This window comes from Periplaneta americana, chromosome 13 (genome assembly GCF_040183065.1).
Source record: "Periplaneta americana isolate PAMFEO1 chromosome 13, P.americana_PAMFEO1_priV1, whole genome shotgun sequence".
In the NCBI taxonomy this organism is placed as follows: Eukaryota; Metazoa; Arthropoda; class Insecta; order Blattodea; family Blattidae; genus Periplaneta; species Periplaneta americana.
Genome location: NC_091129.1, coordinates 2,303,099 through 2,317,692, shown reverse-complemented (window position 1 = coordinate 2,317,692; position 14,594 = coordinate 2,303,099). Strand labels below are relative to the sequence as shown.

At 35.7% G+C, this 14,594-nt stretch overlaps 1 protein-coding gene across 4 annotated transcripts in view; it reads right to left on the bottom strand.

Annotated features, from left to right (window-relative positions):
• Window positions 1–14,594, bottom strand: part of pdm3 (pou domain motif 3) — a 1,106,201-nt gene that overhangs the window by 36,437 nt on the left and 1,055,170 nt on the right. For 3 of the 4 annotated variants that reach the window (XM_069842807.1, XM_069842806.1, XM_069842808.1), the window contains exon 12: window positions 4,780–4,836. The exons of the other annotated variant lie outside the window; for it this stretch is intronic. In XM_069842807.1, the coding sequence (XP_069698908.1) occupies window positions 4,780–4,836 (57 nt within the window). The remainder of the gene's footprint in view (window positions 1–4,779; window positions 4,837–14,594) is intronic. 4 annotated transcript variants of the gene reach the window in all.

The following is a 14,594-nucleotide window of genomic DNA, read 5'->3' as shown; positions in this document are numbered from 1 at the left end:
TGGTGTTATGACTTGAAAAGGAAAGATTAATGTCTGTCAAAATATTTCTAACTACCGGTACATTGCATTTCTTAAAATAAAATCCTTTACAATAATGTAATAGGGACTTCCAAATATTAATATACGGTAACTTTTACATTTGAAAATAATTTTACTATATCTGATAACTGGGAAACTGAATGTTAAAGAAACAGACATCGAAACCAGACAGTTCAAAGAATAAAAACTGAGAATCTATTATATCGAGAATGGAACTGAAGTTTGAAAACTGTATCTAAATCACACACTCTGTATCAAACGTGAATTAGAATACATGTATTGTGTTCCATCACATATTAAGTGTTGTATTATTTTCTTTCGCAAAGTTCATATTTTGTAAAACTAAATTACAATTAAATTACTTTAATGACTAATAAATCATAATGCAACAAGTTACGAGAGTGAAAAAAAAAAATCTATAAAAAAGCTACAGTAACAATGTTACTGTTGTGACATTTTAAGATTTATGGAACGATCTTGTATCACCATTACCATATTATGTTCACAAAAAATCCTAAGAGTAATATTATATACATAGGTATAACTTTGGTAAGCCCACAGATTGCTTCCTCCAAACAGATATCAAAGCCTGAGTTGAATCTGAATATTTTATTTGTCTTTCCCTTTCCTGTTTAATTGCACAATAATCACAATTGCTAAATATCACATAAATAAATGTTAAAAATATATTCTATGTAATGGGCAACTTCAACATTTCTATGGTACAAACTGTTTTATATATCAGAATCATGTGACACTACAGACTGTTCAGCTGGGACACGTGCATCAGATATGCTTGCATGGCTGACATAGTCTGTGTCATATTGATGTGTAACCTCCCATGTACTTTACTCATACAAATATCATCACTTCGGAATATGTATGATAAGACTTTCTTGTGTTAAATTCTAACATACCTCGTTTACATGTTTCGACATATTTATGGATCATCTTCAGAACTGGTCGTTGTTGGTCTTGGTGCCTCTTGTTTCCTGTGAGGGTGCGTTCGTAGTGTAAAGTCAAAGAGTGTGTGTGTGTTTTGAAATTGAGTTGTGTGTTGAGAATATCGTTGGGGTGTGTTTTCGTGTGTCTGTATATTTCATATTGTTCTAGTGTGTTTAGTTTCTGGCTTTTTGGTTGGATGTGCAGTATTTCCATGTCTGTGTTGATATCTCTGTAGGTGTGGTTGGCATTTGTGATGTGTTCTGCATATGTGGAGGTGTTTTATAATTTTGTTATGGCTGTGAAAGCTAGAAACTAAACACACTAGAACAATATGAAATATACAGACCACAAAAACACACCCCAATGATATTCTCAACACACAACTCAATTTCAAAACACATACACTCTTTGACTCTACACTACGAAAGCACCCACACAGGAAACAAGAGGCGCCAAGACCAACAACGACCAGTTCTGAAGATGACCCATAAATAGTCGAAACATGTAAACAAGGTACGTTAGAATTTAACACAAGAAAGTCTTATCATACATATTCCAAAATGATACAGTGTTAAAAGTTGTGTAATCAAGATGTAAATATCATCAGTAACAGGATGCACACAATTATATTTGTATTTCATAATAAGTACTAACCTGAGTTACCGGTATAGCAGTTGTTCAAAGTGGTGTCCATTTGCATTCCCCACATCTTGTGAAGACAATGTTATTCACATGCAAAAGTTCTATGTATTCCTGTAATGCTTGCAATTTCTCTTGTTAGATTTTCTCATAAGTTTCTCGATAGTGAGGGGATTATTCCTGTATACTCTATTCTCTTTTGGGATTTTTAGGGTGTGGATAACAATTTCATCACAAGATGTTGGGAATGCAGATGGACACCTCTTATAACACAGGTTAGGTAGTACCAAATACCTTACTATAATAATACCGGACAGCTAGCAGTTTTACATGCGAACAACGATGGTGCTGCTACCTACCTGCCGGGATGAAGATACTCGCGAAACAAGCTGTAATCAACTGCAATGCATATTGTTGCTGGGCTAGTTAATTTGTTAATAGTTTTATGAATTAGTATTAGTGTTAAAATGTCAGGGTGTATATGTGCTGTTTATAATTGTGACAATTGCAGCATTACAAATTGCTCCAAATCGTACTTTCGATTTCCGACAGTTCATAAAACGTAAGTCAACAACATTCTTTAGTAGGCCTAATTCCTTCGTCTTTGTGTTGATAGAAAAATACAAATTAGTTTTTTTATTTAGACCTAATAAATAAATAGAAGTTAAAATGTATTGGATTTTAAGGTTTTATCAAATTAAGTTTTATTGTTGTCCACATGCCTTTAATAATTATTACAAGCATCAGATTACTATCAATTTTATCTTTGCAGTTGTCAGCAATGCGTATATAAAACATTACTGTAAATTCATTCCTAATATCAGATTGATTTTGTCTCGGTAAACCAAAGAAAAAATATGTAACAATTAATTACGGAAAGTAATATGAAGTATGCAATATTTCTCATACTATGCAGCTATGATATAAGATAATAATTTAAATTAAATATTATTCAACATTTCTTAAGTGTTTCATATAAATTCCACATAAGTAGCACGTTTTAAACAATAGTCCGAATCTCGTTATGTTAATATTTGTATATGTGGACGTAATTCCATCTCTCTGCGCTAGATGTCAGGTCCGCGATTTTTCGCACTCACGCCAATGCTGCTATATACAGCTGTCCGGTATTATTATAGTAAGGTATTTGGTAGTACTCGTCATGAAAAACAGATATAATTGTGTGCATGCTGTTATATGAGTAAAAGTACGCGGAAGGTTAGGGATTGACAATGACGCAATCTAGGCCAGTCATGCATGAACTGAGCTGAACACTCTGTAGTGTGCTTTCCACTGGACAATTTTATTGCTCATTTGTAAGTTCAATGAAGAAGCAGAGAACTAGTTGCGGGTCTAAATCTTATTTGAATCGACAATTTGTGGGCTTAAACATGCAAATTATTTTTTCATGCTTAGTGGCATTCCATGCTAAAGAAATGAAACATGCCTTAAATGAGTATCACAAAAGACACAAAAGAGAGGTTAGAGAAATGCTGAAGTGGGATCAAATTAAACTAATAATTAACATAATAAAAAGATAAATAAATAAAAATGGAAGAATCTATCCTTAGCACTTTGAAGACCTATGCACTGGAGTACAAAACAAACACATTCACAACACAGGATGCTGTGTTCAAAGCGGTCGTTTTTCTGTCCAATCAATTCTGCAATCAGCAGCTGCACCAGCAGAGATGATTTCAAAGTGCTAAGGATTAAATTTGTTTTATCAGCATGCAGACAGATAAAACAGAGTTGCCAACCGATCCACATTTTCCAACAGTGTCAAATAAAGTTTTTGACATTCTGTCTGAAATATAACATGTACATTGTGACTCGTGTTAACTTCACATGTATGTATAAAATTAATTACATTTATTATTTTCAACTCTAGTTGGCAACACTGCAGAAATTATTCATAGAATGCCAATGCCCTGGCTCACTTACTAACCAAAAATAAAATTAATGAAAAAAGGATTATTATAAAGAGGAGGAGGTGGATGCTTGCAAATTTGTTTCAAAACTAAAATAATAATTATTAGTTTAAATATAAGATGCGGAGATAGGATTGGACACGTTAACTTCAATTTCTGTGTCAAGAAATAAAAGAAGAAGATCACAGACACCATCCATCAAGTGATGCCACTGCTTGCACACCAAATTAATTTAGTCACTGTGGAAATGACTATGTTCATGCTGAGTTCCTACACCATCCATGCAAATGACATTTTTAGATCAGTCTGCTGCGATATCGGGTACTGCTTGCACGAGAAGTGTACAAACTATTGTCATGTGGGGATGTCCCTAATTTGAAAGAAAATAGTACCGTATTCATTACTACTGGATTTTTTTTTTTTTTGCCCCAGTAGTTTGAGAAATTCAAGTTTCTTAAGATATGAAAAGTAATTACTTTTCTTTGAAAACGTATCACGTGGTCTGTATTTTACAGAATTCAATGCAAAATATGAAAGGTTCACACTGGGTCTAATATGGAGTTCAAACCATTACATAGAATCGTACAGTAAAATTTTTCTAAAGCAAAATAAATCAAACGATGAAAGAGTAATGGAACGGAGAAAAACTCTCTCCGGCGCCGGGATTTGAACCCGGGTTTTCAGCTCTACGTGCTGATGCTTTATCCACTAAGCCACACCGGATACCACCCCGGCGTCGGACAGAATCGTCCCGGATTAAGCTCCAACTCTTGGGTTCCCTCTAGTGGCCGCACTCTGCACTACGTCATAGATGTCTATGAACGTAGGACCGAAGTCCACACATGTGCTGAGGTGCACTCGTTATGAGTGACTAGTTGGCCGGGATCCGACGGAATAAGCGCCGTCTTAAATCACAAAGTGATTTACGCATATCATATATAAAAAAAAATAATAAAATAAATCAAGTTTTTGTACGGTATATTTGAAATGAGAAGTCTATAATTAAGCCCGAAAAAAAGACGTACTTTTTAAAGCACGAATTATTCTTAATAAGATCTGGTATAAGATGGGGTAAGGTTAGAGGATGCCAAGCGCCAGAAGTTACAATAGGTGCAGTAAAAGAAAGAATGATAGAGATATAAGGAGAAAGTAATAGAAAATAAAAAAAACAAATATAACAGAGGCCAACTATATAGCCTGTGATGTAACCATTTTGATGACGTACATAGCTTGATGCTGTGACGCAAGCTGCGCAGCACAGTACATCTGAGTAGCCAGGGCACTGGGGAGAGATAACCACAAGCAAAACATTACTTCTTCCTCTCAACAAACTCCGTCACATAAATAGCCTACTACGGCTGTACCAACATCACTGTCACGTCAATTATCTGTCTTCCCTCAGACGTGTTTTAAGAACATATAATAACCACAAAAATAAGCTTACGAAACAATGGTACTGATTCTGGAATATAAATGTACACATCCGCCTTTTACACTGAAAGTTGTTGAAGCTCTTGTTATATTTCTGTATGTTCTCTCATCGTACAGAGGTGAGCCTGCCTGCAGCCGCCAAATTGCTCTTCAAGGAACGACCACTCATATGAATTGAGGGAAAGAAGGCAGAGGACGGACACTGGAAAGTTTTCTTTTCTCAATCGTACTATCAGGGACTGGAATGCTTTACCTGCAGACTTACTAAAGGCTTTACCAACAACCAAAAATGTATTTAAAAATAGGCTTAAGGACCTTACTAATAGACTGTAATTATACACAGTATTTAAAGGGTGTAAATGATATGTTGTTATTGAAGTGTACTATCAGTGAAGAATTATGTTGTGTCAGTGAAGTGTGTTGTATCAATGAAGAAGTATGTTGTGTCAGTGAAGTGTGTTGTTCAGTGAAGAAGTATGTTGTGTCAGTGAAGTGTGTTGTATCAATGAAGAAGTATGTTGTGTCAGTGAAGTGTATTGTATCAGTGAAGAAGTATGTTGTGTCAGTGAAGTATGTTGTGTCAGTGAAGTGTGTTGTGTCAGTGAAGAAGTATGTTGTGTCAGTGAAGTGTGTTGTATCAGTGAAGAAGTATGTTGTGTCAGTGAAGTGTGTTGTATCAGTGAAGAAGTATGTTGTGTCAGTGAAGTGTGTTGTGTCAGTGAAGAAGTATGTTGTGTCAGTGAAGTGTGTTGTGTCAGTGAAGAAGTATGTTGTGTCAGTGAAGTGTGTTGTATCAGTGAAGAAGTATGTTGTGTCAGTGAAGTGTGTTGTGTCAGTGAAGAAGTATGTTGTGTCAGTGAAGTGTGTTGTGTCAGTGACGAAGTATGTTGTGTCAGTGAAGTGTGTTGTATCAATGAAGAAGTATATTGTGTCAGTGAAGTGTGTTGTATCAGAAGTGTGTTGTGTCAGTGAAGAAGTATGTTGTGTCAGTGAAGAAGTATGTTGTGTCAGTGAAGTGTGTTGTATCAGTGAAGAAGTATGTTGTGTCAGTGAGGTGTGTTGTATCAATAAAGAAGTATGTTGTGTCAGTGAGTGTGTTGTGTCAGTGAAGTATGTTGTGTCAGTGAAGTGTGTTGTGTCAGTGAAGAAGTATGTTGTGTCAGTGAAGTGTATTGTATCAGTGAAGAAGTATGTTGTGTCAGTGAAGTGTGCTGTGTAAGTGAAATGTGTTCCTGTCAGTGAAGCTTTACAGTTTATAGTGGCAGTGCAAAGTATTTGAACAGTGAAATGTTTTTGAAGTGTTAGTGAAATCAGGATAGAATCAGTGAAATGTGTCGTAGTTCCAGTGCAGTGAGTGAGTTGACAGCGAAATGAGTGTAATGTTGAAAGGTTCTTGTCCAGGTATGAACATATCATATGCATGGGTTTTAGTTCGAACTTAGGTTTAAGATACAAATTAGATTTATTTTAAATGTTATTTTAAGTGATCATGCTTAATTTAATTTAGGATATTCCCTGTTATTATTATTATTATTATTATTATTATTATTATTGTTATTATTATTATTATAATTATAAATATTCTTAGTATTAATTATTAGTATTATTAATTGTATTTTTAATTAATAAGTTTATTATTGTCATTATTGAGTGTAATTAGTTACCACTGCCACCGGGTATATACCCATTGCAGTGTGAATAAATACATACATACATACATACATACATACATACATACATACATGTCTGAAAATCAGTTCAAATAAACTTTGAACAGAGATTTACATAAACTGTAGGCTTAACTTGAGGGCATATAATACTGGCATGTCAAAGATCTCAAGGAAAAATGGTAAGAAACCTTAAAAGAAAGAGGAAACTCGTGGTTTGTTGCTGAAGAACACATCATGGTACCAAGTAGTTCAGTAGGTTTACTATCTCATCCAGTTTCTGGGTCATACTCTACATTGGTTGCTCTCTAGAACTTCGGGTTGTTTTCAGGAGTGGCCTTAACAGTAGTGGCATTGTGCCACTACTGTTAAATCTCTTGATTTAGTACGATGCTAATCCTGACGCAGAAATGGCGAATCCCTACATCTCTGTGCCTTGACAAATGTCCTGTGTTGATGGAAGAATGGATTATATACACTTGGTTCTACCGACCGATCAGCCAATGAATTGGACATTCGTGCTCTAATGCTCACCTGCAATAAAATGTTCTTTAATTAGAGATGCATGCCTAAAGCAAGTTTTAGGAAATCTGTAGATGTGGTGAACACATATATTGACAAATTTCGTTTATGAGTTCAGTGGCATGAAGGACAAATGACATCGCATTCAATGCCATTGCTTTTAGCATTCAAAACACTATTTCCACTAGATCCAGTCTAAATTTCCTGCCTTCAATAAAGAAACAGAATACCCTACTTTGTGAAGTAAACAATTTTCTACAGCACAAATCGGTACCATTAATAAAACCCACATTGCCAGCCGATGTTTGAAGAATCATCATATGTTCGAAATCTTCCTAGTCTCCTAACAAAAATAGAATTCTTAATACAAAGTGGAAGGTAACCATTGCACTAAAATGGAGCTGGTAATAGATCATGAGGCAGTGGCGGTTCCTGCATATTTCTTAAGAGGAGGAAAGAAGGTAACAGGACGAACTGGCAACTTCTTGAATGAAACATGCTCCAAATTAGCCTACATGCATACATGTAAGACCAGGTAGTGTTGGGATTGGCCTTCCCTTCTGTATAGTCTACAATAATCTGTTCTTATAAACTGAATTTCCTAAATTTTCCAAAATATATTATGTTTTCACTTCCATTCATTGTTGAATAATTGCACAAATTAACAATTACAAGGAAATTCACAACCTCGCAGCATTTTTCGCACACACTACAGCATCACACGTGTTGGAAGAGACACGTAATCGGAACTGTTTTACGGAAATGGGAATGAGAAATAATCTGTTAGGAAAGCGAGAAAACTGCACCCACCCACGTGGTCTGCATTGTCACATGTACATTTTACAAGTTCAGTATCACATGCTTTTGAAGAATGACAGTTCTTGTAAAGTCATACTACCATTATTGGTGGCCAATTATGTTAAAAATAATGTAGTTTGGAGTACCTACTTTCAATTTCAAATATATTTGTACAAAACCGACAACTTGGCTGTTGCCCTGTCTAGTACACAATGAATGGAAGTGAATTTCAGGGGCCAAAAAGATCTGCAATACTAACGTATAACTACTTCCTCTTTGTTTTATATAAACCCGATTTTAACTTTCAAATATCCTTGAAAGTTTTAAACCATGAATAGTAGCCTATATAAAGTGCAATGAATAATATTTTTGAATTATAATTTTAAAAAAGTTTACATGGTGTCTTTCATAGCTTTGTGTTAAAACTGTTTTTATTGTGCCTCCTCCTAGATGTGTTACAGTGTGGTTGAATGCAACATCATTAGATGGCAGTGGTAGCGAGCTTGCTGCACGACCAGTCAATTTCTATTTCCCTCCCATGTGCTGATTCAGAGGAGGATCTCCTCCCTATCAGTTCATTTACTTGCTTTAAAACTCTGCTTCTTTCTCTGGCCGCTGGTGTGCTGTTGTCTATGTGTGTTAACTGCAGTAGGGGAGGAATGGATTGGCTTTCCTCCACACAAATAATCTCGCATCTTTCTCACAGTTTTCTAGCAGCACATGAGCACGCATCGTTTGAAACTTGATCAACCGAGGTTTTCTTATAGCTGTGAACTTAAAAATTATCGAATCTTCCTCGAATTTCAAGGCACATATTTTATTTGGTATTTACTTTCAAAAGAAGAAAAATGTGAGGAGGACGTTCCTCCCTTCCCTCCCCCCGAGGAACCGCCATTGTCATGAGGAGAGGTTTGAAAAATCTAAATAAGTTTCTTTCCATCATTCACCGTTTTAGAGGATACCACTGTCTCTATGACACATTTGGCAACATCACGGCTACTGCAATAACTCCAAACAAGCGCGACCACTCATTCCTTACCTTTCCCTCCCCCTCTGCTGCACTCAGTCACAGAAACGCAAGATTTATTTGAATGATTTTCGCAATTATTCAATTTAAATTCATGGCTATATGGTTTATTTTGCAAAAAAAAGATTCAAGACACTAACTATTCAGATTATTTTTACCCATCTGCTTGTATAACAATCAGCCATTTCTCTCAGGCCGTTACCTGTATAGAGCGCCGCAAACATTGGGCAAAGACTATTTTATAGAAGTTTTGTTATATTTAACATGTAGAATCACCTCTTAAATTTTGGTGCATTGGTCCCCTTCCACCCTGTATAGCTTTAAAAATCTGCCCAGCCAGGCAGTAATTATCTCACAAAAGTTTTCAATATTAAATTTCGCCTCTCCAATATTTTACAACAGTATGAAAGCATGCTGTTATAACTATACATAATGCGCCGAACAAACTAGGTACCCATCAGTAGTAGAAAAGTTTTCCGGGCTATGAGGCCGTGGTCTGTTGGTTGTGTCACCAAACGTTTCGTTCACTGCTGCGGTGAACGAAACATTTGGTGACACAACCAACAGACCACGGCCACATAGCCCGGAAAACTTTTCTACTATTGACGCCGGCCGTGAAAGCCTACACTCCAATATAGGTACCCATCAGTTTATCACATATGCACAAACCTCTCCAGGCTGTTAACCCATGCAGATGTTTTATACCATCAAATGACATTTCAGAAGAATAGAACAGTAACCGACAATTCTCAGCCCTGACAAATTCTACACTGCACTTATATATATATATCCAAAGCATTTGATTCTGTGTGGCACACTGGTTTACTCTATAAACTAATTTCACATTTGCCTGATGCTCTCACAAGACTCACTGCTGACTGTCTTCAGGTCCTATTGTGTTAAAGTCACTTCAGTACGTCGAATTGAAGAAGAATTCCACAAGGATCAGAAACTATTGGTCCTATCTTCTACTAGATTTATGTTTCAGACCTCTTTAAACAACAACTTCTATGTGTGCTGATGACACCACAACATATTGCACAAAATCTCATCCTAATTAAGCAATGACCAGCATTCAAACACATCATTTTTCTTCAATGACTGCTCCTGTGTCAGAGAATTCAAATACTAAACATTTCGAAGCCGTATATTTAATCATTAGGGAGTGGATTTATGTGCTAAAAATTTAAATATATATTTTTTTAAATATGACACAATACCTTACTTAGCTTGAAAAAAAAAAAAAGTTACTAGGTACTCACCAATCACACTTGAGTGCTAGTAGTTGGCTGAGAATTGCAGTGAATGTCAGGAGCTTAAAATGGCTCTCCTGATAAAAAAAAATATAGTAAAATGGACTTGGAACAGTGTGGTTCTGAGCTATCGATATATTGAATTCTTAATAACACATCTCCCTCCAGCAAACACAGCGCCCTCTAGAAACATTTCAATCTCATTCTGCGCAGTGCTGTTATACGAGATCTAAAATGTTTGATGTGCTATACAGCAAATTCAAGATTTTGTAGTTGAGTTTTTGTTTCAGAGAACATCTCAATTATAGCGGCGGAATTGTATGTTGATGGGAAAATCCCTTCAGTCAGATTTTGTTATATAGCTTAAGAAGGAAGCTGTTGTGTCGGCAGTAGATTTCAAAGCATTCAGTAATGAATCTAACCTACTCAAGGCCTGGGTAGATGTCAGGGGACATCTGTAATGTCGACTCCAGTTTTTCAAGGTGAAATGTGAAATTCTTTATTATTACAAGTAAATCACATTTATCTTTCTTCAGTAGTCTGTTTCATATGTAAGAATTCCGGGTCATAATTGTCTGAGCAAATGATGTAGCCAGTAGCTAATGTTAAGTGACTGGGACCCGAAACGGCACAACTACATCTCAGACGATGTATTTCGTCCTGGAAGTCTTTGTTGCATGAAAATTAACGCAAATAGCTTTAGCTCGTAGACATTTAAAATGAACGAAACTTTCCAGGGTGCATTCAAACATGATAACTAGCGCTTATGCCTCGATCTGGCTGATGACAAAGGGAAGTTAATTCTTCTGCCCATGGCACAACGTTTGAAGTATGGTGAACAATGATGTCCTTCGAACTCTGAGAACCCAACCTATTCCGGTTTTTAACCAATCAGCCAAAACTAGGAGTCTGCTGTGGATGAGATAATATCGCTACTGGTACCATGACGTGCTTGAACAGAACTGGGCTATAATGGAGAGGTCTATCATGGGGTCTGAGATAGGTGGGTGGGCTCACCTGTATCAAGTGCTGTAACATTAAGTTCGACACATACCTTTGCTATTTTATTTCTCCTGTCATCACCAGGGTGAGAGGCATTAAAGCTGCCCATTACGAGGAAATGGGCAGGAAAACGAGACAAGGTACATAGACGCACACTATTGGAAACGTAACGTGTGGCAGGTTCATAGCAATTAATATTGATGGCAGAGGAATGGATATTGTTTTCCACCAGATTAGCACATCCCTTATCAGTCATGCACCATACAGTGTACTTTAAGGTACGGTCACACGTCGCTACTTTTGCAGCGCTGCAGTACAAAAAACTGCGCAACTCTCGTACTGCAACGTGTGAACAACGGTGCAACCCGAAAAGTAGCGGCTGCCGAACCTGCTGCGCGCAGCTTAAAAGTAGCGACGTGTGAACAGGGTTCTCAGGGTTGCAGCCGCAGCATTTTTGATATTGGTTTTGTTGAAACTTTTGCTGCAGTTGCGACCAGTGTTGCCACCCAAATGTGCCAATGATACTTTTATTGTTTGGATGTATTTTAATGTTAGATGTGATGAAAATAAATTATTTATAACAGTTATTAAATCCACAACACAGCCTGAGCATATTTGCTGACGATATAATTCATTCTTTTAATTTTCTGTAGCGCAGTTTCAAACAGGAGGGTTGCCAACATTGATTACGTGAATATGCTGTTGGTTATCATTTAAGTACATAGGCGTTTTTAAAAGCTTTATAGTAAAAATAATGCCAATTTCTGAATAATAGTTAGAATAGAAAAGCAAATAATACATAGATAAGTATGCTTTCGCATTAATTTCTTAATAATGCGAACATAACCACAAAATGTATATTGAGAAGTCAACACGGAGATGGAAACCTGCAGCATGACTGCGGCTGCAAAAGTAGCGCCTTGTGTGTGAACAGACTCGCAACCTCCAGTTGCAACCTTTGCTGCACTCGGGTTGCGCAGCACGAAAAGTAGCGTGCAGCGCGCTACTTTTGGCTTACGTGTGAACACGACACGCAACTTTTGCAGCTGCAGTACAAAAGTTGCGTAGCAAAAGTAGCGACGTGTGACCGTACCTTTATATTCGTGAAGTTTCAAGGAATATTCAACCTGGAAGTGTGTTTCCTGGAGTCAAAGAAAAGTAGGATCAACATGATAGCCATGCTGTCATAGTTCTGCTTGTCAGAACAAAAATATTTCCACGATATGTATTACATTTCCTCGTAAAAATAGGATACAGAGATGATGCTCAACTGTCATTAATTTCTTTATTTAGTTGCTAAGAGACATTCACCATGTTCTTTTCTAATTGAGAAGTCTTGATCAACTTTCAGTGTGGCGTTGTGACAAGCAAATTATCACTCTTGAGAAGTATTTTAAAGTAACGTTACTCTTGTACTGACTACGATTTAATTTATATTATTAGTTCAAAGTGTTATCTGGAAGCAAATTAGCCTACTTCTAAATTCTGAGTGAATTCGACATTTCATAGTTTTCTTATCTAACATTCACACCAATACATACACAGACACTGCACAAACATTTATAGAACAGTACTAAAAGGATGCATGTAAATAAAAACATCACCTTAATCAGTGATGTTTCAATTCACCGCTGGATTAGACACTAACTTCACTTACACTTCGCCATTAAATCAGACGAAATATTACATAGACAAACAGAGGATCTGATTTAATGTTGAGCAACGCTTGTGTTGAATATATCTGACAATCTTATGTATTTCTTATACTTCAATTTAAAATAAGTCAGACACATTTTATATCCAGATACAAAGTTGTTTATATTACTAGCCAAATTTTGAAAGTAAAATTTTTCATTAAAGGTTTGAAAAAGCAATGAACCTATTTCCAATTGTAAAATTATTATTAATTCAATGAATCTACTAAAATAATAACATTTGTGTATTTAAATTTCATCAAGCACTGCATGAAATCTGTCTTACAACTATTCAATATGTTTATATCATATATTTAAAACTAAACAGAAAGAATTTAATGTCCTGGATTAACATAATTTCATGACTCCTAAGGTTGAAGCAGGTCCGATGATGAGTTACCGGTACTATATATCAAATCGAATTGCTATTAACTTAACAAACTAGGAAAAAAATATGATTCATGACAAGTGTAAACGATTGTGCGCAGATCAAAGTATTATGCTGGTACAAACTACCTATGTATTAATAATAAATAAATAAATTTTCAGTCATATACACTTTTCAGTTTGTGAGGTCAGATAATCTGTTACATCACAATATTTAATACAAAGTCACTAATATTTTCGACTTTAAAAAGTCATCATCAGGTGCATGAGAAGCAAACAATTTTAAATTAGGTGATAGTTGATCTAGCAATTAATAATATAGTAAGTAATGCACATGCTGGCATTTACAAGTATGTAAGTTTCGTGCCTCTTGAGTAAACTGTACATGATAAAGCTGAACACTGATGCTAAATTCTCGTATGTATATAAAACAAGGAAAGGCACAGCATGATATTAACCTTATACAATTAAGGGCAAATATTCTCATTAGGTCATATCATTAAAATTAATATTAACTATGTTAAAATGTTATATGTAATGTATAAATTTAAAAGGGATGGAAAAAGCTGTTGTGCAAATGCTGTTGGTAGGAGAGCACGCATTACTTACTATATTATTAATTGTTAGATCAACTATCACCTAATTTAAAATTGTTTGCTTCTCATGCACCTGACGATGACTTTTTAAAGTAGAAAATATTAGTGACTTTGTATTAAATATTGTGATGTAACAGATTATCTGATCTCACAAACTGAAAAGCGTATATGACTGAAAATTTATTTATTTATTATATATAATTATTAATTGTATTCACACTTTTCTGAACCAACATGTCTTTTAAATACCTATGTATTGTTTCTGTTCACAAGAAATTAAAAGTTTGATTAAAAACAAAATTTAATAGGAAGAAGTATCGGAAGTGAATAAAACTCTATAAACATGAACCTGGAGAAAAGATTGCAGCTAAGTTCTTCCCGTGACACGTGGTTATGAAATGAGAAATAGATGCACAGGCTGGTTGTAAAAGGGAGAGAATGGATTTTCCTGTATTATTTAATTTGCATTTAGACTAAGTCAGTTAAAACACACTTGATGTCAGAAAGGTCTGTTAATAAGCAATGAAACAATTACATGTCTATAAACAAGGGGAATTAAAAAAGCCAAACTCTTTAAATTCCCTCACTCCACTAAAGTCTCTCCTGAATGTGCAATAGAGGTCAGACAATGTAGAAGCTAACTGTGTTTAGGAAAGTGTCAAA